Genomic DNA, 23,525 nt, shown 5'->3' on the forward strand with positions numbered 1-23,525 from the left:
TTTTCCGCATTCCAGTCCGTCCAGCTCCGCCAATGAGATGAGGTTGTCGAGGGTTGGATACTCCAGCAGTTTAATATTCTTGTCTGGGCATCTTTGCTGGCAAGACCACGCTTTCTAGGCCTTGGCTTCTCTTCATGGCCACCACAATCACGATCACCTCGTCGCCCGACGACGGCTGCCTGCGATGTGGAAATGGTGCTCGTTCCGCATTGTGGTGGTCCCGTCCGCGCTGTGGACGTCCGTCGACCCGGGAGTAGACGTGCGTCTAGGCTTTCCTTCTACGCAGGGGTCGCCTTCTACTCTCGTAGCACATTCTCCCCCCGCACATTCTATCGCCAACACTAGGCGGACTTGATCTTTACTTATCCAGCTCGGTTCAGGGCCCGCTCTGCATCGATCAAGTTTGTCTGTTGTAAATCATGCAAGTTCCCAACCCCGGCCTTCAGGGCAAGGGGGCACGGCCGATTACCCCTTTCGGACTACGCTGGCCAATCAGCAGCAGCCCCTGGGACCTTGCGGGCGGCGCAGGCTCTAATTAATTGTCCCAAGACTTGCTGGTTGACCCTTTGGTGGTGGTAGTATTAGTAGGCAAATGACAGAAACCCGACTCCCAGGCCAGAGACTTTTCCATACTCTTTTCCTAAATGACGCCATTTCTTATCCGCAATGTTGAGAGCAACATCCTCGCCCAAGCTTCAATGGCGTGAACTTGTACGCCCGCCCGTCCGTCTCCGAGTTCCTCTCCCAAAAGAATTCAACCACCCCTTTTTGATTCCCATTGAGGACGGAGTTTCGTTCCCAGTCTACCCAACACTGATTGGTTCTCGTGTAAAAGGCGTTGGAAAAAACTTTGAATGCCTCAACTTCAGCAATTCACGAAAAGCTCCACACACAAAAAGGTTGTGTCGCCGACATGAAAATGGGGTTCCTTGGCACAAGCAATACCTCGGAGGACTTTCTGCCCCTTGCCCCCGCCCCCCTCACCCCAAACAGGGGGAAGAACCATTCTTCACCACGAGCTCTCCCCCTCGAAGCTCCTGAAGCAGTGGCCACGTGGAACTAGAGGCGGAAGGCGGAAGAAGTCGTCGAGTCCCCCCTGCGGAATTAGAGAGGTCGCCGGTTGTCATTCAGAGACAAAACCTCTCGTCATCTTCCGTCAGGTAGAGGAACCCTCGTTCTCTTTCTTCCCCCGTCCCCTTTCCGCTCCTCCACGCCGCCCACAATTTTCAACATCCTTGTTTTGATGCGGGTGCAAGAGCCCAGCAGCACAGCCAGAGCGACCCCAACGGAGATGAAGGCCGGCAAGTCGTTTTCTCGTCCTTGCCAAGGTGGCATTTCTCTGTACACAGCTCGTAGTCCGCGCTGTCGCAGCCGGGCGTGGCAGGGCGGACAAGGATATGATGGTTCTGCAGAGTGGCAGAGTCGGATGAAGAGGTGATTTGACTAAAGGCCATTGAAGTTATACTACCTTCAACTACTCATAAGGACGCCACCACATGAATAAAGACATATTCCACATACTTAGATAGACCATGATGAATTTCATTCGGAAACGACAGGGGTATCTATTAAATAAAGCCTTATGGTCATGCTCTGCTGGCTGCGCTATGCTTGTGTGATTAAATCATGCTAAATAATTATTCCAGGGTCAGGGCTTCGCCCGCCCTTCACGTCATTCTTTCCTCAAACTTCGTAACTCTTGTCCCCGTCACCGCCTTTCATTGCATTGGGCGTTCCAGGCTCTGAACTCATGATATGCTGAGGATCTTGAATGTCGTTGTTGGTTCCTAATTAAACCATCGGCACCTTGTACACAAGGCTGCCTGTGTCGATTATTCCTTCAATGGCTTGAATGGCCTTCTCGTCCTTTCGAGTGGCTGTATGCAAAAATGCGATGTGTGGCGAAGTGGCAGCTCTTCGACCATGATGCATAGGCTTGCGCCCGTTTAAAGTCTTGTCATTGTACTTGGATGACTTTTTGGTGAAAATGAAACCCGGATGCGTCAGACTTTGTCGTCGTGGTCCGTAATCATAGAAAGTGTGCCTTCAAGGCGAATAAGAAGTAAAACTGCACAGTATCCATCGAGGATATTGCATCAGTCGCCCGGCCAGCGGATAAAAGTTGTGCTGGCGATTCGTTCTCGGCATTCGAGGGGTCATAGGCTTGCATGTCGACCGCTTCCCTCGGGTATTCTGGCGTGGCAGACCATGAGCTTCAAGCTCGTGCCCCATTGCTCGCATTCTGCCAACACAGCCTTGTCGCTCCATATGCTCCTACCTCCCGTTGAAGATTCGTAGCACCGGTTGTACCACCATCTGCCAACTTTAGAGACCATTTTGGTGATGTTCTCGTCGCCCTTTTCGGTCTCGTCCCGCATCATCTCTGCAAGACTTCTTTCGTCCTTCTTCCGCTTTTCTCCCGCTTGGTTGCTTGTCACGGCGCTGGCGGCGACTGGAACACCAACTCGGCATGTCTTGATGTCCACGAAGCCCTTGCGACCCATTAGTCGGAGCATGGTGTCTGATGTGCTACCCAAGCTGTACTCTGGATGCTTCGCTGCAACTCTCTCTTTGAGGCCTCGCGCGGCTCGACGCGTGCGGCTGCCAACGTTGTTCAGGTCTGCGTCAAGGATAGAAAGCTCGATATAACCACCTGGCTTAAGAACTCTCCTAGCTTCCGAGACGATGTTGCGGAAGTGGGCCTCAGGAGCCGCGGCGGGGAATCTGAACACGACGGATGTGAACGTGTCAGGACCAAACGGAAACTTCTCCAGATGAGACATGAATTGAATCTGGTGGTGGTTAGGGGGCGACAAGGGGAAAGAGGCAGTCGTCTGTTCTTTGGCGATTGGAGCTCTTGGCGAGAGGTTGAAGAAAGTTGCTGCTGGATAAGTCTCGGCGGCATAGAATGACCAGTCATCATTCCCGAGCCCATCAATGACGAGAATGGCGTGCCTCTTCAGAGAGCCAACGACATTGACGAGTTCATCTCGCACAGGGCTGAAGAGCACCTGGCCAAATGTCAACCACTTGCTTACGGTCATGGACCCAACTCTGAGGTTCACTTGGGAGAGCGGGCTCTCTTGGCTGCTTCTGCTACTGTTTGAGCTGTTGCGAGCAGCAGTGGCGTTCGCATCCGAGCTGGAGCTGTTCCGGTCCAAGTTTGGAGAGATGTTGCTGACCTCCACAGAAACAGGTTTCTCGGGGACAAAAGAGTCATGAGCCGGCGCATTTCGATCGCTGTATCCTGATACGAACTCCGTCACGGAGAAGGGAGTGGAAGGCACATCGGACCCAAACCTGAATGCAGCGTTTATCCTCGCCGTCATGTCGGCACTGTAGTGGCTCGAAGCTGTCAGAGCCTTCCCGTTGTCTGCAGAGTCGCGAGTGTTGTTTTGAGGCCAAAACTCCTTGGAAGGCTGAAACTTGATGGTAGGCGACTCCGCCGTCTTTGCCGATCGCTTCCTTACTAGACGCGAATCATATCGCTCCAGATGGAACGGTGTACCCAAAGATGAAGTCGCTGAGAGCGGAGGCTCGCCCATGAAATCATTGTACTCATCCCAGATTTCGTCTTCCCCAAGCGGCGCACTTGGTTGGGGAGTGACGGCAGTGTGATTGATGTAGCTACTGCTGGACGTGCAGGTTGTCGTTTCGGAATTCTTTCTCGGCGAGAACGCGATGAATTCGCCATGAGCCGAGACGGCTCCGCCTTCGGGGCTTTCGTCCTCTGAGCATTCGATATCAGTTGCGTCATCACAGACGGCTTCAGGCGTCAGTGGCTTTGGAGAGTCATGGAGTGGAGGCATGGCCAGTCGAGTAGAGTCCTCGACCTGTCCACCAACTGTGATTTGAGTACTGAGACGATGAAAAGGCCGAGAGAAGCTTTTGGGAGAAGTGTGCTCAGGTCGGCTCGTGATGACCTTGGGTATCCGACCGACTTGCGGCAGGCGACTTGCTTTGGGCTTGGCTTCTGAAGGGACTGGCTTTGGTTCCTCGAGCAACCGGCCGGCAGGCTGCGAAGAAGATTGTTCCCCTCTTTTCCGCGAAGCCTCAACCTCGATTGAGGGCCTGCGCTTCTCAGCAGCAGGGCGGACTTCAGGAGCCGCCCTCCCCGGTGGAATATTAAGTGGTTGAGTCTGGCTAGGGTGCTGCAGGACTGCTGCTTCTTTCAAGATGTCTTCCATGGGTTGCTCTTCGTTGTCCTCCTGCTCTGAGGAATCCATCATGGTATAAAAGGTAACTGGCTTTGGGGGCTGTGTCTTCTCAAGAGGGGCGGAAACTACATCTTTTGCTTTCTTCTCTTCCTTGGTGGATGACCCATGTGATCTACCAAAGATGTTCCACTTGCGCGGCGATTTGGCCTTCTTCGTGAGTTTCTTCGGGCCATTTGCTGAGATAAGCACTCCGTGCCGCGACGAAGACTGAGACAAATCGAAGGAGTCGTCCGTGAAGATGGCAGTGTCGACGCTATCGACGGATGGCGACGCAAAACCCCTCGTCACAATCGGCTTCGGAATATTGACTGGGGTTTTGTCTGGCGAGTGAACACGTTGTACAGATCGGCGAAATGCTAGTGTCGAGTGCATGCTGACAGACCCGGCGTCGCTACTATCGGATGGTCGGCGCGACTTGCTGGCAGTTCGAGGCAAGGCAGACGGAGCGAGCTTGGAACGAAAGTCCTCCCGTGATGACGCCGAAGCAGTGGAATCTTTGCGCGTAGCAGTGCTCGGCCTTCGCAGTTGGGAGGCGGGCGCTGGTGCTGCACGGGATAACTCAGTGCTGTTGTTCCGATTCTCAACAATCTCACCACCAGCAATCACCACTGGGTTCAGTCGGTCCAAAAGAAAGGTATCTGTCGCGGGAAGACTGCTGAGGCTTTCTGATGACGAGACTGCCCCAGCGAGTCCTCGCGGGGGAAGTGCTCCTGAACTGCTTCTCCGTTTAGCAGCCCCTAACCGGCCATAGCCTTCGTGTCCTGTCCCAGCTGCTGGGCCCTTTCGAGTGGGCCGGTCTGCTTTCGAAGGCTGTGGATCATCTACCGAAGGCTTCTGTTTCCTGCCAAAGATGGGAAAACGAGATCGGAAGGAGGGAACGCTTGGGCTAGGAGTACGCGTGAATCGGCTGGCGGACGATGCTTCCGCCGACTGGGTCTTATCCTTCCCCTTGGAGGACTTAGCAAGCGATGGCCGACTTGAGGCAAGCGCTTCTGTCGAGGAAGCGTAATCTGCTACTCTCGGTAGTGAGCTTGGTGCCAGCTGGCTACTCTGGCGACGTTCAGAGACACTCGAGGTTGACAAATTGCTATGGATGACTGGCATTGGTCCCCCAAGCTGCGAATAGAGGTCCGGAGTGCCATCTCTGGACGGCCTTGAGGGCATTCCGGGGCGCAGCTGTGGGCTTGGAAGCGGGCCGCCGTAGCCATCGGCTGATGGTCGCCTTGCTTGAACCGGGGAGAGTGCCCTCATGACTGGCTTTGCGGGTACTTTTGCGGACTTGGATGGCGAGCTGTGTTCCTTCGGGACCTTCTGCAACTTTTGCGGGCTTCTCCTGATTCCGTATTCCAAGGAAGAAGACGTGGAAGTCTGCTGTTTCTTCTTGTCCGCTCTGTCATCAGTGCGGACAGTCGAGTTTGAAGACGACGACGTCAGAGCTTCCCTAACGGCAGCAAGCCCACTGGGCTCGGTGACGAAGGACTCTGGGTCCTTGGAAATACTCCCAGCCCTTCTCCGGGTTACTGGAGGCCTCGAGTCTGCCGGGCTACCCTGTCTCAGCTTGGTAGCTGGAAATCGCATAGGTGCCACAAGGCCTGGGGATTGCGACGACATTGACGTGGGCGTGGTGTCTCGGCTGTATGGCCCGGGGCCGGGCGACTCGGACCATCTCGTCGATGGACTAGCACTGAAAGTGCTTAATTGACTTTGGCTGCTTGCTCCAGAAAAAAGAGGAGTCGGAGGGGGCAAATCGGTTGCGAGACGGTAGGGGACCTCCAACACGACACCGTGGCGTGTATGTGAGGGGGGTTCGATGTCTCTGTATCGATCAAGCTCGGGGTACACGTTCGTGGTCGAGGATGCGGAAACCTCTGTTCTGTCAGGACGCTCTAACACCGTGTTTGGCTGTGTGTAGCCACGCTCGACAGGGGCACTCGACCCTGCGACAGTCGACGCCCAGCTGTCCTCATATGGTTCTGGCTGGGGTGCGTTACGAGCTGGCGCGACTGCTCTATTTATTCCCGTGGGTTTCCGCCGCAGCATGCTACGAGCCTGTAAAGACGCAATCTCCTTCTCACGGACGCCAGCTGTGTGCGGCAGGGCGGTGGTGCCGGTGGTGACAGTGCTCCATGACTGATCGTCATGGCTCGCTGATGGACGTGTTGGTGCTGACCCCGATGGCCGTCGTCCAGAGGACATTTGTGGCAGGCGGGACTGTTGTCCGTTCGTTCTTGAGCCCTTTGGGGCAGCAAGACGGTTGCTCGCTGCCTCCTGGCGGGCTAGTCGACTCAGTGTGGTGGGGAAACCTTGTTCGTCCTCGGACTCGACGGCACCGCCCATCCTTCCATACCGTGAGTGGTCGTCTATGCGAGGCCGGGAAGACGATCGCATTCTGGTCGAAGGCATATTGGCTGTGGATTCAGGCAGGCATAGAAACTCGTCTCGCACGGCGAGTCGCGGTAAACTGAGCAGTATTAGAGGTACCTGCGACCGTCAAATTAGTAGCAGGACTTCCAACGGACGGTCCTGGCTTTTGTGGGTTTTTGAGGCTGTCGTACCAACCAGTCGAGGTGGATGTGTGAGGGTGGGAAGGTATGAACAACTATATCAAAAGGCCTTACCAGGAGAAGAGGAAAAAGAAGAAAAAGAACAAGCAGCAACCTTGGCGAGATTTGGGACGGACTCGATAGTTTAAAGAACCCTGCACAATGTGTCTGTGGCTGCGTTGTGGTGTGATGGCCAAGGTGTGATTCTGTGAAGATGGTGGGTGGTAAGCACCTTGGACGTGGAGAGGTAGGTGCTGGGGCACCAAAGGCTGTTGCAGGGTCCTTCCAGAGGTGTCGGAATGTTGCTGCGGGGAGGTCGTTTTCGCCTCTCTGGAGTGATGTAGTGATGGAGAGACTGGGAGATATCGGCAAGAGGCAAGTATCGGGACCTCCGTTGCGGGTTGCACAAGGTTATATCAGACGTGTACCTCAGTCTCTCCGAGTGTCCATGGCTGTCTCTGGCCCTGCAGGTGGGCTCCAGTCGAGGTGCCGGGTTCAAGGTCCAAGAACGGCTGTGGATACGGGCGGGTCTGCGTGGCGTCCGAGGTCCCTGTAGGCGCCAAGGGGACGAGCAGCATGGGCGTGCGTTGCTCCACCCGCCAGGCGCTTGCACGAGAGATGGCTGGCTGGCATCGCCGACGCGACCACCCTGGCCAGCCGGTATGGATGTGGCCACAGAGGGCCGATCACTCGAGTATCTTGCACAACCCCGGCTGGCAAGGGGCCATTCACGTCCCAGCCTGGCAGTCCCGTCGACTCACTTCACATGGCACGGCACGCCAGAGCCTCTCGCAGCAGCGGCCTCAGAAGTGCACCTCCGAACCGGTCTGGCCGCCCCAGACTTTCACGATCGGAACAAACTCAACGTCGACGGCGTCACGCCGCGGCCCGCGAAACTGCTAGCGCAGGTCCAACTTGTCGCTGATGGCGCTGCCTGTCGAGCGTCGAGGCTTTGGGGATGCCTGCCATGACGCCCGCGTTGTAAAGCTTGCACCGCTGTCGAAGAGCTACTCTCGGCGCCCACCCAGAGCGAGGCCAATGGTTCTTGGGTGTCTATTGGCTAAAAGCAGCGTCGTCCAAGGCGACGGCTTTCGGGCTGGCTCACGAGCCGCCGGAATGGTAGGAGGTAAGAGTGCACTCTATCTGGTCTGGGGCAGACAGAGCGATGTCCTTGCCGCGGATTGTCTCGGTCTGTCTTCTTGAGACCTGGGGAAAAGGTCACATGGTGCATGAGCATGTCTCGGAGACTCAAGCGGTCTCGTGAGACTGTCGGTCGATCGGCCGCTGGCTCGGCTGTGTCAGGACCGCCGTTGTCGCTCTGCTTTCGGCAAGTATTGTAAGGCCATTCCATCCAGTTAGCATCCGGCCAGTGGTGTGTGACCCTGAAAAGCAGGATCCCTGCCGCTGTGGGGAGGAGGGAGCCGATGGAAAAAGCCTGCCGTTGAATGCTGTCTGGGATTGCACGGGCGTCCAAGGAGGCGACAGGACTGCAGCTTGCATACATCCTGGGCTGTGGCTGAGTTGACTTCCGCGGCCGACATGCTGGCCATCGTGTCTGCACGTCGAGCTGTTTTTGGCACTGCAACAACGTGCACTCTTGGACCTCTCGTCCAGTAAAGACTCTTGGGTGTACGTATCTAGCTAGTCGGAGGAATGAGATCCAGCAATAGAACACCGCCGTCTCATATCATTCATGTTTCGGGCCCCGAGCCCGGTAACCCCAAAAGGACAGCCCTGGGAGCGGTGGCTGACCACGGGCCGCAACCACGAATCCGACGGTAGGGAGGGTCATGAACCTGACGATACAGGCAGCAGCGGTGATCACATGACAGCACCAAGTGACTCTCTGGAAACTCTCATTTGACCAAGCGTACCCATGCCTTGGACGAGATCAGACTGGCATGACGATCCGAGCAGAAAAGCCCCTGTGTCGAGTCGACCATTTCCAGCCGTGCCGTGCTCTCACCCCCTACCTAGGTGACCATGCACCGTCGCCTGGTAGCAAACGCAGCCTGGAGCCTGCTCTTCTCTTTTACCATTGGCTCCTGGCGGATGATTTCCATCCAATCACTGGCGACAAGGCCATCGGAACCTTTCAGGATGCGGCACGCGTTGCTTCAGACCACAGCCAGTTGAACCAAGCAAACCGAGCTAATTTCGTGAGTCTAATGCTGCGGGCCAGTCACAGAGGACAACACTGCGATCTCATGCTTGTGCTTCCTGGCGAGCCTCTGGGGTGATAAGGTGATGGCCGAACTCGCCTCACGTGGTTTCGTTAGTGAATGATGCGGTGGCTCAGGGCAAGTCGACAGCCGTGGACTCAAACCGCTTCCCAATGCAGCTGTGCTGACACGCTTGGCAGAGTCTGGCGGGGGACGCCTAGCTCCAGCACGGCGGTCCGGCCCATCCTAACAAGCCGAGTCCAACTTTAAAGATCTGACTAGAGCCCCTCCTTTCCGCAATGCGACAAACACAATGCTGCTGGCCGAACAATGTCCATTGTTCGCACTTGTGCAACCCCAACAAAGTGCGCCGACAGTGTTTGACGAGCGCGACTACACATCTGCGCAATCCACACTGCTGTGCGGAGACATGGCCGAGGCGCTCGTGGCAGCCCAATCAAGCAGCAATCGCGTGCGGCACGGATCTACTGTAGCAGCTCGTGCGTGCAGGCTGCAGAGGCAGGTCGAGCTGAAAGGATGCACGTAATGCCTGCCATGGAAAACTTTGCGGCCTTTGAGTGGCCCAAGAGTCCGGCATCAACAAGGTTCATGTTGGCTGGCCTCAAGGATCCGAGCCTCTGGACCCGGCACATGGGAGCCCTCACAGAGAAACCGTGCCGATCCACCGGCTCTATGTCGTATCGCATTCAGGGCCACGTCGGTCTTCAAGGTGACTTTCGCCCCAAGGCTGGCAAGGCTGACCGAGTCTTCGTGGTGTCCGAGCCTGCGCGCTTCTCGACTGCTCGGCAGCCCGATGGCGGTGAAGAAGAGAATGGACGTCATGCTCTGCACTAGCGATCCCGTCGTCAATGCTCGTGGGGTGCGTGGCGAGCGACGGTCTTGTCGGTGTGGTGTGGCGTTGCGCGGGCCCTGTAGTCAGGTATGCCACTCCGGTTTTACTCGGAACGGGCACGCACTGGCCGGTTTACAGTGCCACAGATGTGCTGTCTAGCGTGGCTGCCAGCCTGCTCTTTCTCGCCTGGTTGCGCAAGCGCATGCACTCCGCCACGCCCACCTGGGCAGCCCCTACCCTGATGGACCTCGCCCCACGTACCTGCTGTGTCATCCACAACTCGGGCACGCTAAAGCCTCACACAGAGCTGAGGCTCAGCTCTCCAGGCATATCGATTTGCAATTGACGTGGCATGTCTGTTTTCCAACCGCTCTTGCGCCACAGCGGACTGGTGCTCTCAACTCCTCTCAATCCCTCGCAGAGGCCGCCACTGGCGACGTCACGGAAAAAAAAACACCGCCAGCACAAAACTCTCCGATCTCGGAGCATGGATGCTTCTGTTGCGTGCTGTCGCAGCTCGAGCGACTGCAAGCAGCACAAATCACGCAACGGCGACGCTTCAGGTCCTCGAATGTCTGTTTTTGTTTGGCAGCGGCTGTCAGTCCAGGCTCCGTGGCCTATCGAATCCTTGGGGCTCCCGGATCCCTGTGCCTAGGCAGGGATATCTCATCCACTTATAGCCGCCTCGGATGCCACCAACTTGGGTCCAGCCGCGACGAGCAGGGGTTGTGCACACCTCATTGGCTCCATCGTGGAGGAGCTAGCGAGACTCCAGACACTTGACGAGTGGTTCGCGGCAACGAAGGATTGTCACGAGGTGGTGTGAAGGCCTGCGACAATGTGGTCCGTCACGACGCGCAAAGGAACTTTGCGCATCATGGGTCGCCAAGCATTTTGACCTTGAACAACTGCTGTTTCGCATCTTGCATTCTCATGCCAGCGACTCTCCTGTCTTGTCCTGGCCCGGAAAAAGGACGATGCGGATAGCTTGCTCTTTACAACATTGAAACGGCCTGCGGCTGCTTGTCAGCTTAGGCGCTGCATGTTCCGGACATATAGCACAGCTCTCTCTATTCAGTGCCCACCAGCTTTCCTGTTTGGTTGCCAGTAGACGCGCAAACCGTGGGGGCGTAAGCCGCCATGCGAGAAGCAGGCGGATCCCAACCATGCAATCCGCTTCCCTTCAAGGTCCTGTCATAAGCATGGCCATCACGTTGGCCGGATTTGGCACTTTGGGATCCCAAAATGGCTCCCCGCACCCCAGATGCTGACATCTGCTTATCGACCTGATGTGGCCGCGTTGCGAGCACACTGTCAGTAGTGGCCCACACCAAATCTCCTCACCCCTGGCACGTCAACGGAAGTCTCCAGACCAGTCTCGATATATACGACCAATGAGAATTCGAAGAATAAATATCTCAAGGATTCCGGTCGTGTTGGTGTGTAATCAATCTCCATGGTGGTGCGACGATGGAACCGGAGCAACATGACAGATCGCGCGCCCCTATTGACCCATATCGGTGTTGAGCATCGAGTCCGGCCATCAGTGGTTCTCTAGTACAGCACCACCGTCGCAGCGCCCACCACATCACAACCGCGAGATGGTGACGAGCAGCTCCATCACAAACCTGCATACATCACACCTCAGGGATCTTGTGTCACACAGGCGGATCAGGTTCCCCGGACCCGCCCTCCAAAAGCTCGCAGTCTGCTATGCAGTTGAGACCGCGTGTAGATTCTCCCGGTGGTCATTAGAAAGGCGTCGCGCATAGTTGCGCCCTGGAAGGGTACGACGCAAGTCATCGACGTGCCAGATCGGAACGCTTGCATGCATCACATCGCGGCGATCAGGAAAGCCCGGGCAGACTCTTCGTCGCCTGGCATATCAGAGCAGTAACCTTCAAACAGGATTCGACCCAACTTGCGGTACATCCTTGATGATGAGTCTATGCTTCGCTATTCAGCAAAATTGATTGATTGTGGCGTGATGATGTTATCAAAATCTTACAAATTTGGCATATCCTTCCGGCAGCGCAAACATGAGCTCCCTGAGTCAATGGCACGGTCTCCTCTGGTTTGGGCAGTTCTGCGCTCAAGCTCACAGCCTGGCCTCAACAACACTAGGGATAGTGTGAACAGCGGAAACCAGGGTATCCCTGCCTCCCGCGTCCTCCCGTAATGTCCTGCTTTCCCGAATTCGGGATTTTCCATTGACTTTTTGCCTTTGCCGCCGTTGCCCTTTGAATTCTCAAGGCTCGAGCTAAGCTAGCGGCCTCGTGGGCAAACGAGCGAATAGTTGAAGAAAGACCCTGAATGCCCTAAGCCTGGCGGCTTACGGCGCCAGCCGCCAGCGAGTGGGGAACTTGCTGGCGACGTGGGCTCGTACTAGGACAATTTAGCCTCGTCCTTGCCCATCCTGGAGGGCACGCCGCTCACTCCCGCCAATGCCATAGGCCGCAAGCAAGCGGGCGGGGTGGCGGAAGCCCAGGAGTTATAGCCGGCAGGTTACGAATCAGGCCGCCCCTAGCGAATTCTTGGTCGAGAAAGAGGAGCTGTCTGTGTCGCCCACCTCGACAACGTGGGTGTTTTGACGAGGTCAAGGTCTCGAGATTTATGGGAAACTCTTTTTCTGGGCACCGGGGAAGTCTTGCCGATGGGGGTGGGTGGGCTTCAGCTCTTTTGACTCCATTCGGGGAAAGGGGCTGCGCCTCCCATCCACGTCCACTTTGATCCAAGACTTAGTAGCAGACGAGTCCCGGTTCCCCGGGAAGCTTTTTGCTAGCTGTCAACAGGGGCGTTCATCGCTGGTAGGGATCACCCTGCTTGTTACTGCTGCCACGCACGATCGTTCACGAAAGAGAAGAGCTGAATGGACGGTCCCGGGCAAGCATCCGTAGCCAGAGAGCAGAGGGTAAAGGAAGAAGCCAGATCGTATAATGCCCATACACACTGAAGCTGACCCCCCTTGAACTCCATAAATGGAGCTTTCTCACGGCGAGTGGGCTCATTCTATAGGGGGGGGAATCTAGGCGTCCACAAACCGGGATTATGCCAGTAATTGAAGCCAGCTGCTGCTGCTGCTGGCCTCTGCTGGATCCCCAGGGGCCCGGTCCTTTGTCCTTCCCGGCGCAGATCCGGATCGCAGTTGTATGGCTCGGATGCATTGCCGGCTCAAACAGATGGAGTCGATCGATGGGTCGATCGATGAGGGAGGGAGGAGGGGGGGAGGGGGGGGAGGATAGATTTCAGCTTCCCTGTCGAGCTGAAAGGCAGACTGTGTGTATACACGCGCGCGGACTGGTGTCATGATAATCTCACTTGGAACCCGATTCTTTTCGAGGGTTCATCCTGGCTTCTTGCTCTGCGTCGCCGCCGCCGACCCGCTCCTCTAGCTACATAGATTTGGTGGTGAATTTGAACTCCTTGCCCATCCTTGGTAGGTAACCAGGTTGTATCGATTTGTGTCCCCGCCTCCATCTACGCGTTTGCTCTTTTCCGAAAACCCAAAAAAAGAGCAGAAGAAAAAAGTTGCTAGAATTTCAAACGGACTCTTAACCCCCAAAATCACTGAACCATGCACTCAGTCTCTCTCTCCCTTCCTCCATAAACTGGACCACTAGAAAACAATTGTCAGAGGGGGGCAGATGCCAGGCGAATATGATGATGGTGATGCACTCGAGCTAAACTTCTCTAGTGCTCTGACCACAAGACAGGAAGCACTACAGACATATGCTCTATGAACAACCTCTGCGTGCAAGAGGCTCCACGGCGGCCGAGACAATCACAGCTTCAATCACACGTATACAGACTTGTGTACAGGCCGAAATTTATGCCTTGATTCCTCAAATAATGGTTTTATTTAAATAATCCCAGAATCTTTCCGCCCGGATGCACCAGTAACCAAAATGCAAGTATAAGTAAGAGAGCGGGGAGAATAATGAAAGGAAGAAAGTTTGATCGTGAATCATCCGCATAAGCATCCGCGACATCCTTTCAAGCATGGAACCCGTCCCCCTTCTTGCGAACCTCCTTCCTCGGCAAGACTTCAACAGTCCGGCTCAGAAGCTTTCTCAGCTCAGGCGTGATGACCTTGATTGTCTCCACATCCTTGCCCTCAGGAGCTTTGCCTTTGTCAGTGCCGGGTTTATTCGGGGATCTTGGTGACCGGCTTGATGGCCCTTCTGTAACAGAGGGACTGCTTGCTTGCTGGGGCGGTTTGGGGAAATTCTCCTTCTTGTCGATCGCTTCTACAAGGCGCTTGAAACGCCTGAATAGTTGCTCTGCTCGGACAAGTGTGGAGCCGAGATCGATCGTGTTTGACAACTCGTTGACTAGAGGTGCGAAACCCGTCAGTTTATTACCCGTTAGACCCGTTCAATGATCTGCAGCTCAACTTACCATATTTGAGTACTTCATCGAAATGCAGTAGATGTTCCATAATCACCTCACGATGCTTCTCAAGGATGGCAAGGGCGATGAACAGGTGGAAGCTGCTGCTCAGGTAGTCCGTCCACAAGCCCTCCCACAGGCGAAGCACATCCATCCAGGCAAACTCGCGCTTGTACCACACGAGAAGCATCCGGAAGAAAAAGAAGAAATTCGTGCTTTCGGCTGATTTGAGGTGCTCGTAAAGCTTGGGGTCCATGAATTGAACAAGATGGTCGAGGGTCAGTAGTTGGTTGCGCATGCCAGACTGGTCACGGAGGAAATTGCGCTCCATCCGGTCCATGAAGTGCTGGAAGCCCCAGAATGCAACCGCGTCATCCTGCATAACAGCATATATGGGAGCCAGCAGGTCTGACATGCCCTGGACGTAGCCAAGGTCCTTGTTGTACTCGTTGTATGTCAGAAGCATGTCCTTCATTTGCTCCATGTGAACGTTTGTGCCAGAGTCGGCAAATGGAGAGTCGGGATCCGGATGCGGTATATCTTCGCCAGCGAAGATTGGCACTGTCCGGTCCGTTCGGTGGACATCCTTTTCTGTTCCTTGTTAGCTTTTTTGGGTCGCGGAAACCGCCAGATATGCATTGGCTTACCGATTCTCAGCCGCTGCTCTCGCCACCATTCACCTTCTTCACCTTCTCCGCCCATGTCGACTAGTCTTTCCCACCAGGCGCCTTTGAGCTTGACATACTCATCCCGCAAAGATGAAATCTGCGCGCGACGTTCTTCTGCCGTGCTGTACCACTCGTACACGCCAAGAAGGAACAGCCACGCCTCCTTCCTCGTACCATCTTCGGGATCGATGCCGCCATGGAATATACGCTCCTTGACTTCGTCCACAGTGACTGACAGGCGGCCGGTTCTCGGGTCGAAGAAGCTGTTCCATTCCTTCATGTTCACTGGCGTCCGACGCTCTACGAGCGACAGATTGCTGGCTTCGAGCAGCTCGAACTCGCCGACGTCGGTGTCCTCCATCTCCATAACGTCGCGCGCGGTCCATATCCTTTGGTTGCGTTCACGCTCGCTTTGCTCGGCCATACCCATCGCCCATCGGGCCAGGTATATCCGCGCGCTGTCAAACTCATCCTGGATCGTTTGTATTTCTGGATTCTTGACCATGCGCCTAACCTGCGGAGGCACTTTGGGATTATCGATAATGTCTTGCGCGGTGCGGCGAGTAAAGGTGGTGACCTGGCTGAACTTCTCCATGAGACTCCAGCCCGTCTCCTTGACAAATTTCATCACCGGGTCCATGGCCGCGTCGGGACCGGGGCTGCTTGGACCAGCAGGATTCGCGCCGGCGGCTCCTCCGACGGTCGTGCCGACGGAGCCGTCGCGCTGGCCAGCCTTGGACGCCGTGCTTGTCGTGAGCTTCCCTCCAAAAGCATTGCTGTCTTCTTTTGACGGCTCGATCAAGTAGATGTTGGGCTCGGCACCACTCCTCTCGATCTTCACATAGCGTTTCAACCACCGCAGAACCTCGTCTCCACCCCAAAACATTTGCCCATGCTCCCCGAAGGGGTCGAAATTCTCCTTGGCCCGCTTCTTCTTCTGCAGGATTGTAGATTGGCACTCGCTGTCATGGAAGAAGAGCGCGGGGAAACTGTCGCCTGCACGAGTGTTGATGATGACTGATCCAAACCACCAGCCGAGGCTGGGCGGCCTCACGGTGAGCGAGTAGATGGCGCTCACAGGGATGGCAAAGGCATAACGTCCTATGGAGCCCGTGTGCGTGGTGACCGTCGGAGGCGGCGGGACGAGATAGCTCTGTCTTGGAGGAGAGTCGCCATCGGTAAGGTCGACCTTGACGTAGATGCTTTCCGATGCGCCCAACGAGGTTTCGGGCACCCATGCCAGCAGCAGATCAGCGGCAGCTGGGGAAGAATGGTTTGATGCTGGGGTTCTTTCAGAGGACGAGGTTGCGGCACCTTTCTGCTGCAAAAGGGCGATGTAGCCTGGGATATTGTCCTTGGCCGACGGACTGGGGTGGACATAGACCTTGCTCTTGGAGAAGAGGAGCTTGACACCACGGCCCGACGCAGCGTGGGTGATGGTGTCGTAGCCGCCCTCCTCGTCGTCACTCATGGCGTAGAAGCTGCCTGTGGGCGAGCTGGATCTGACGTTGTTGTTCCTGTTGTCGCTTGTGGTGGTGGTGCTGCTGTTGTTGCTTGCCTGTAGAGAGGTGGTTGCGGCAGCACTGACAGCATTGGTGATGGCGGGGTCTGATGTCATCGCTGCCAGCTCGCTGAGTGCACGGCGGCAAAGTGCGCGTTTGAGCAAATGTCGAAGAGCCTGGGACGGAGGGACGGGCAGAGGACTCCAACGGCCACAGCGTAGCAACGGCGGCACGGGGTTCGAACAACTGGATGATGGTGCCACGCGGGGAGCGAGATCAGCTGCAGCTGTGTTCTTGTGCTGGGGCTCTGGTGCGAGCATGTGCCGGCAAACGTCCTCGTGAGTAAGTGAGGCGCGGCCCACCCAAAGCTGGATTCCTGCTGCCTACCAAACTTCGCCTCTGAACCATGAGCGCCCCCTACGCGGCCAAATGCGGGGCAATCGAGGGAGCCTGTGGCCAACTCTAATGTTTGGATCGTGGCGAGACACGATACTGCACTCAGGGTCACTATTTGAACGATGATGGGAATTGCTGTTGGGCATGGGCGTGCTGGATGGCATTACGGCCCCGACCCGACCCTTCTGACCCATGTTTGCCCCGCTACGCAGTCAGTGGCTTGCAGGCTGCATGCCATGATCGCCGTGCTTCCACCTCATAGTCGTTCCCGCCACAAGCCAGGGTTGTTCGTCTCTGCCTGGACTTGACTCTGCGAGCCTCGTCATTGTCACACGCGTCCATGACCTTGATGATTACGACGGGCACCAAAGATTGCATGTGCTGCGTCAAGGCACCCTACACCACAGACGGTCGAGGCAGAAGTAGACACGGGCACTTGTGAGATAGGGTGGAAGATGTTGAACTCAGGCTGTAATCATTGCAAACGTAAATCACCGGAATGCTCGAGGACCACTCGGCAGTCCCCCCATCCGCCGGCCTCCGCTGCTTCCACTGCCACCGCCACCGCCGCCCATAGCGGCGAACTCATCCTCGTTGCTCGCCCACGGCGCATTAGCTGCCATGAACGGCCGATCCGCCCCCCTGCGTGTCGCTGAATTATCGTAAGCTCCTCCCGGCGCGAACCTGTCCTCGTAACTGCCCCCTCCGCTGCTGCTGCTCTGTGCTGGTCTTGAGTTGCTGGGTTGCGCCGGAGGGTTAAAAGGTCCAGTCTGGGAGGGACTTGTCGTTCGCGCACCGCCGCCCCAGAGTCTCTGCTTCAGCCGGTCCTGCGCAGAACCGCCACCGCTGGCCGCTGCCGGCGCCGGCGAGACCGACGATGCACCACTCTGGTAGCTTCCCCCACGTTGACTAGGCAGCGGTCGAGCCTGCAATTCGTCCCGGCCTCCACCACCACCACCACCCGCTGCTCCGCCCATGGGATCCGAGTTGCGGAACGGGTTCTGCCTCGTGTCGCTGCCACGCATCGCGGGCGGTACATTGCGGCCCCTTCGCAGACTCTGCACTTCCTGCTGCTGTTGGGGCGCCGGATTCGAATCCCACAGCGAGCTCAGGGCTCCCCCTCCTTGTTGCTGCTGCAGCCCACCACCGGCAGCCGCACCGTAACGCGCGCCGACCTGCGACGCGGGCTGCGAGTAGACGGCAGCCACAGGCGGTGGTGCCTTGGGGTCCGGCGGCAGCCATCCGGGGAACGGCTTCCCTTTCTCCGTGTAGTATGAGCGCAGCACGCGGCAGACGTGCGTGTCATCCTCGGTGTCGCCGTCCGTCTCGCTGTTGAGGAATGTCCGCTGGAGGTTGCTGACTTTGGACGATGCCGTGCTCACGAGACTCGTGTACCACGACATGGTTGGTCGGAGCCGGCGCGGCTGTCCAGGGGCTTTGGTTGCAAGTCCGGAGCGCGATCAAAGGCGGGATGTTGCAACACCAAAATCGACCGTGTTTCCTTTAGGCTCTGCTCAGCAGGTCGTCGTCAATCGTCCTGGCGACACTAGTCGTGACGGTCGCAGATCTGGTTGTGCTAAAGGCTGGGCCTACAATCAAATGACGAGGTCGTGTGGTTGTTGATGATCGGGTCGGTCGAGGTCACTGATATCCGCGGAATGCCTAGCTGCTGCCTCCTACTCGAATTTGGGAGAGAGAAGTTTGTGCAGTGTTTGAAGTCGCTCGCCGAAGGATTAGGTTGGGCAGGAAAGCGGTGATCGTCATGCTGTTTCAAGGGAGCGAGCAATAAGGAGCTCCAGGTGGGGTCGCTGCACCATAGGGTTGCTTTACTTCCTTCAGTAGCCCCACCAACGGTGCGGCAAGCTTCAGAGTCACTCCGAGACGTTTGTCAAGGGCCATGTTCACGAGGGTGACGAAAATCATCTTGTCAATGACTCCCACACGCGGCAGTGGTGCGGGCGGTCTTCGTATAACTGGTCTATGCGGAGCAAGATGTCGCAATCTCTCTCGGGCGTTCTCCAGCTCAAGCTGGGTTCTCAGCACAACGCTAGCACTTGTGTCGAACATTCCCGTTCATGCACAAGTTCTTGCTCCTGGTTCTCGAAGCGCATCGCAGATTTCGCTGTGGAGGGTATCGATGGATCAGCTTCTATGTACACAGTGCCATCGCAGAGAGCGAGAGGAAACATCTCAATAAACGCCTGAACACCGCTTTCTGCCAACAAGTCATGTTCGCTCGCAACATCCCTAGAAGGCAAGCTCCGGACGCTGGTACTCATGCTCCTCCTCGATCTCCCGCCGGGCCTTCTTCGGCTTAGCCCGCGTGACTTTGCCACGCTTCCGCTTGTCGCCGGCGGCGGCAGCAACAGCAGACGCTGCTTTCCTCTTCTTCTTGGCCGCCGCGGCATCATCTTCGCTGTCGTCGGTCTCCGACTCGTCTTCGTCTGCCGACTCGTCGCTGCCCAGCCAGTCCTCAATATCCTCCAGATCGTCCTCGCTCTCGTCAAAGTCGGACACATACTCGACGGCACCATCGCCTTCCTCATCTTCCCGCTCGTACTCGAGCTCACGCTCTTCCTCATCCTCTTCTTCCTCCTCATCCTCGTCCTCAATGCCCCGGTCGAGATCCTTGTCACGAGTGCCGTCGCCCTCACGCTCGAGCGCATTGAGAACCTTCTTCCAGATGTTCTCGCTGACGTTAAGAGGCTGGTCGCCGTACGCGCCCTCGCGTAATCTCTGGACAAGCTCGCGTTCGATTGTGCGTTCGAGCTTGGCGGCGGCTTCGGCCTTGCGCTCACGGGTCTCTTCTCTCCGGCGCACCTTGGGTGCAAGTTTTGGCACGACTCGTTCGCCCAGTCTGTCTTCCTCCTTCGCAAGTCTACGCATACGAACGGCGACCTGGACGAGTCTGCGGATTTCGAGTGTCAGTGCATGCTTTCAAATGCCGGGCTTGCTTGTGAGAACAGCAGCATAGAACGTGAGCATCATACCTTGTGAGTCTCTGCTTGCACTTGTGCTGCAGGAATGAGGGCCAGTAGATGAGGCGATCATCTATTTGCTTCAGGGCAGTCTGGTAGTTTTGCGACAGCTTGATGCGCTCCCAGAGTTTTGATGGCAGATGGGCCCGCTCGATCGTCTTCATGTAGAGGTAGATGGTGCCATTGGCAGAGCTGCGGATGGTGGCATATCGGCTGTTGGCGAGAGGACAGGACTGTCTGTTGCACAGACCCGTGACATTGTACTCGTTGCGGCAGAAGTTCTTCTCCTTGGTTGTTTTGAGCTTGAAGGAGCAAAACTGCTGGTTGATGATTTGCCAGACAATCTCGTCGGACGCCATCTTGACGACTATGCACCCGGGTGACTTGGATTGAAGAAGGGTGGTCGGTCGAAATGGGGATTGTTGCTTTGCGACGCGGAGGGGCGGCGTATAACAGCATGAGATCTGGGCTGCACCTGCCTCTACCTAAAGATTTCAAAAAAATTCAGGACGCAGCTGCGAACTGCCGGGCGGTGAAGCGCGGCCTGGTCCGCAAGTGGAGTCCATCCTTGCTCAACTCGGCCTCACGTAGCACGCTTTGCCCACTGAGGCATTCATACTGGACGACTGAGCGGAGGTACACACTATGGCATGTACCTGATATGAGCACTTGATGCTTGGTCGCTGGTTATGCTGAAAATTGCGAATTCTTAAGGGGCATTATTTGTCGTCCTATAACTGTACAGTATATTTGCAGTAGTTCTTTGCATACGCTTAACTTTGTTGGAACTGTGCCTCGGTGTCCAAGAAACATGCTGGCATTTCTGGGCCAGACGGAAACATGGGCGACATGATTGGTCACTTTGCGGCCAGCCTAGGGTCTTCTGGCGATGCTTGGAAGTTGAAACTACGACACTGGATATTCAACGACCGCTTGAGAGCCTAAATACCTTTCAGCTTCCATCCTGCCAGTGTTTAATGCACGGATCCTCGAGTCGAGAGGGGGGTTTAGTGTCATCCGTCCTCTGAAAAGCGCGATAAAGGACACGACAAGCCGAATCAGTAGCGCATTTCCTCCTCCAGGGCCTTCAATCCATGCATCGCGCCCTGTGTCGGCGCCTGTGCAGTCGCTTCAGCTATTCACAAATTGGCGCCGTAAATGCACAGAGTCGACCACTGCTGCAGCCTACATTCCTACCGCACAATCGGTGTCTCAGCCGATGCAATGCGCCTATAAGCAAAAGGCAATATGTATCCGGGCCTGACAAGGACACACATGTCCAGCCAAGCAAACACGGCGACACCATCTACGCTCTCTCGACTGCTGCAGGTAAAGCAGGCATCGCGGTGATCCGTGTCTCTGGCCCAGCTTGCCGACAGGTAAGAAATTCCTCTGACAACGCCATCTTGAGTGTGACCGAGACTGGGCGTTGATAGGCCAGGATAGATCTACCATGCGCTTTGCCCAGACAAGGTTTTCCCAAAGCCTCGATATGCTGCGGTCAGGACATTATACCAGCCGGGCTCTTTAGAGCTTGAGGTCCTTGACTCGGAAGCGCTGGTCTTGTATTTCCCGTCACCTCGCACGGTCACTGGCGAAGATGTGCTGGAGCTGCACATCCATGGCGGGAGTGCCACAGTCAAGGCTGTCTTGGCCGCCATCTCGACTTGCAATTCCGCGCCGAGACGCGGCAGCGGGAACGACACGCAAATCTTGCACGGAGACATTCGCTATGCTGAACCAGGAGAATTCACCCGCCGCGCATTCCTCAACGACCGTCTCGACCTCGCCCAAGTGGAGGCTCTCAGCGAGACCCTCTCAGCGGAAACGGAGCAGCAACGTCGCGCCGCAGTGCGTGGGAACTCCGGTGCGCTAGGACGGACATACGACGGATGGCGTCTCCAGCTCCTGCAGGCTCGCGCCGAGATGGAGGCCCTGATCGACTTCTCCGAGGATCAGCACTTTGACGAATCACCTGCGGCCCTTGCGGCCAACGTGACAGCCCAGGTCCGACAGATGCTCGCGAGCATCGACATGCATGAGCAGGCCGGGCAGCGAGGCGAGCTATTGCGAAGCGGCATCAAGATTGCCCTGCTCGGCCCTCCGAACGTAGGCAAGAGCTCGCTCATGAACCAGCTTGTCGGACGCGAGGCGTCTATCGTGTCTGGCGAGTCCGGAACCACGAGGGATATCATCGAAGCCAACTTGGATATCAGGGGCTACTTGTGCACATTTGCCGACACTGCTGGATTCCGTTCTGCTAGGTCGCTTTCAGCACTCAACACGCCGATCGGTGCGGTCGAGGAGGAGGGCATTCGTCGGGCGCGTGCGAAGGCGCTTGACTCGGATGTGATTATCGTTCTTGCCTCTGTCGAGCCTGTTCTTGGGACTGAATCAGCCGCTGCCACCGCGACTTACGAGATCCAATACGACAGGGAGACTCTCGCCCTCGCAGCGCAGTGCGGGCAGTGCCTGGTGGTGGTTAACAAGCGTGACTCGGTTTCTCAGGAGCATCTCGACGAACTAGTCTCTAGATTTCAACAGGACGTCCTGAGTCAGATCCCGGGCCTCGAGTCCTCAACGCCCCTTCTCATTTCATGCAACGAGGCCATCTCTTCACAAGTCTCTCCAACCTCTGTCGCCACTACCAGGGACACAAGCTCCCGGACGCACAACCTCCCAGACCCCGGCGGGATCACCAGTCTTGCCGACACACTCGTTTCCTCTTTTTCTTCCATGACCTCGCTTCCAAAGGACCTGCAGGACCTGCACGGTGTCACGGAGCGGCAGCGGCAGCTCCTCAAGCAGTGCCGGACGCATCTGCTGGACTATCTGAACAATGTCGACGGCACGCCGGCAGCACAGGCAACAGGGGATGACATTGATATTACCATGGCGGCCGAGCAGCTCCGCTACGCGGCGAATTGCCTAGGTCGAATCACGGGCCGCGGGGAGGCTGGGGACGTCGAAGAGATTCTGGGTGTCATTTTTGAGAAGTAAGTCCTTGTTGCGCCAACAGTGTTACCGCATTGTTAGCATTCATGTTCCGCCTAAATTTCCATGGCATGATAAAGGCGCCAGTATTGGTTTGTCCGTCGCTAACAATTTCACTGGATCTTCAGGTTCTGCGTGGGAAAGTAGACACGCACGTGATCGCACTTGATAATTTGAGGCCTCTTCTTGGTGAATTCACAGGTCTCAAGAGTGATGGCAGTGGCATAGGTGGAACGATGATGTATAATGCTATAAGTCTTTGAGCTGCAAAGAGACAGTATATGGAATGCTTGTACAGGGCTTTTCCTCCACCAAATAGCAATCCTCGTGACTCCATCTGCCGTCTTTGGGCCCCCATATTCGCTCTAACTTTCTTAGTCAAACAGGCCGCCATCTATGCTCCCCTCTTCTGGGAGTCAAACCACCAGTTCCGCCCAATTCTAGTGCACGTTCGCGCGGAAATAACATATAGGAAAGTAATGAAGTAAATGATCTTGGGGACGGGGAAATGGAAAAGAAGGAAACCGCATTGCTGCGAAGCGCTGATCTGTGTAAATGCCGCAGGTAACTAAGCTGTGATGACTATGACGATGGGAGTGGCGTGAGAAAATTGGAAGGCAGAACAGGTCTTCGCAAGAATCCTGCGCATGTAAATGCTGCAATTGAAATGCTGTGACAACGGTACTCTGGAGAAAAGCGTGACTCGTGGAAGTCGGAGAGAATTGTATCAGGTGCAAGGGGATTATGACTGGTTTGCGACGTGGCCGTCCCGGGGTATTTCGAGAAAAAGAATATCGTGAATGGATCAGAAGCTTGCTTGCTG

At 56.2% G+C, this 23,525-nt stretch overlaps 6 protein-coding genes across 6 annotated transcripts; 2 read left to right on the forward strand and 4 right to left on the reverse strand.

Moving 5' to 3' along the window:
* Window positions 1–1,805: 1,805 nt before the first annotated feature.
* On the reverse strand, window positions 1,806–6,820 carry B0I36DRAFT_100400 (uncharacterized protein). The gene is made up of 2 exons (XM_046147700.1): window positions 6,773–6,820; window positions 1,806–6,698 (listed from the first exon to the last, which is right to left on the reverse strand). Exon 2 carries the CDS (start codon window positions 6,618–6,620, stop codon window positions 2,157–2,159), a length of 4,464 nt encoding a protein of 1,487 aa, XP_046013599.1. The 5' UTR covers window positions 6,621–6,698; window positions 6,773–6,820; the 3' UTR covers window positions 1,806–2,156.
* A 2,492-nt stretch (window positions 6,821–9,312) lies between these two features.
* On the forward strand, window positions 9,313–9,777 carry B0I36DRAFT_407325 (uncharacterized protein; the record flags this gene model as incomplete). The annotated part of the gene is made up of 1 exon (XM_046161840.1): window positions 9,313–9,777. A coding segment is annotated over one exon (465 nt), but the record flags the coding sequence as incomplete, so codon positions are not given.
* A 3,991-nt stretch (window positions 9,778–13,768) lies between these two features.
* B0I36DRAFT_240706 (GTPase-activating protein GYP7) lies at window positions 13,769–16,450 on the reverse strand (the record flags this gene model as incomplete). Its single annotated transcript, XM_046149784.1, has 3 exons — window positions 13,769–14,106; window positions 14,174–14,755; window positions 14,812–16,450. The coding sequence occupies 3 exons, from the start codon at window positions 16,448–16,450 to the stop codon at window positions 13,769–13,771; spliced, it is 2,559 nt and encodes an 852-aa protein (XP_046013601.1).
* A 771-nt stretch (window positions 16,451–17,221) lies between these two features.
* Window positions 17,222–18,133, reverse strand: B0I36DRAFT_361540 (Sec1-binding region of Mso1-domain-containing protein; the record flags this gene model as incomplete). Its single annotated transcript, XM_046158495.1, has 1 exon — window positions 17,222–18,133. The coding sequence occupies one exon, from the start codon at window positions 18,131–18,133 to the stop codon at window positions 17,222–17,224; it is 912 nt and encodes a 303-aa protein (XP_046013602.1).
* An 844-nt stretch (window positions 18,134–18,977) lies between these two features.
* On the reverse strand, window positions 18,978–20,167 carry B0I36DRAFT_421671 (ribosomal L28e protein family-domain-containing protein; the record flags this gene model as incomplete). The annotated part of the gene is made up of 3 exons (XM_046162189.1): window positions 19,721–20,167; window positions 19,301–19,638; window positions 18,978–19,276 (listed from the first exon to the last, which is right to left on the reverse strand). The coding sequence occupies exons 1-3, from the start codon at window positions 20,065–20,067 to the stop codon at window positions 18,978–18,980; spliced, it is 984 nt and encodes a 327-aa protein (XP_046013603.1). The 5' UTR covers window positions 20,068–20,167.
* A 167-nt stretch (window positions 20,168–20,334) lies between these two features.
* Window positions 20,335–22,972, forward strand: B0I36DRAFT_320011 (tRNA modification GTPase trmE). The gene is made up of 3 exons (XM_046153492.1): window positions 20,335–21,087; window positions 21,155–22,704; window positions 22,831–22,972. The coding sequence occupies exons 1-3, from the start codon at window positions 20,803–20,805 to the stop codon at window positions 22,847–22,849; spliced, it is 1,854 nt and encodes a 617-aa protein (XP_046013604.1). The 5' UTR covers window positions 20,335–20,802; the 3' UTR covers window positions 22,850–22,972.
* Window positions 22,973–23,525: the final 553 nt, after the last annotated feature.

The sequence above is a fragment of the Microdochium trichocladiopsis genome (assembly GCF_020744255.1).
Source record: "Microdochium trichocladiopsis strain MPI-CAGE-CH-0230 chromosome Unknown B0I36scaffold_4, whole genome shotgun sequence".
Lineage (NCBI taxonomy): Eukaryota > Fungi > Ascomycota > Sordariomycetes > Xylariales > Microdochiaceae > Microdochium > Microdochium trichocladiopsis.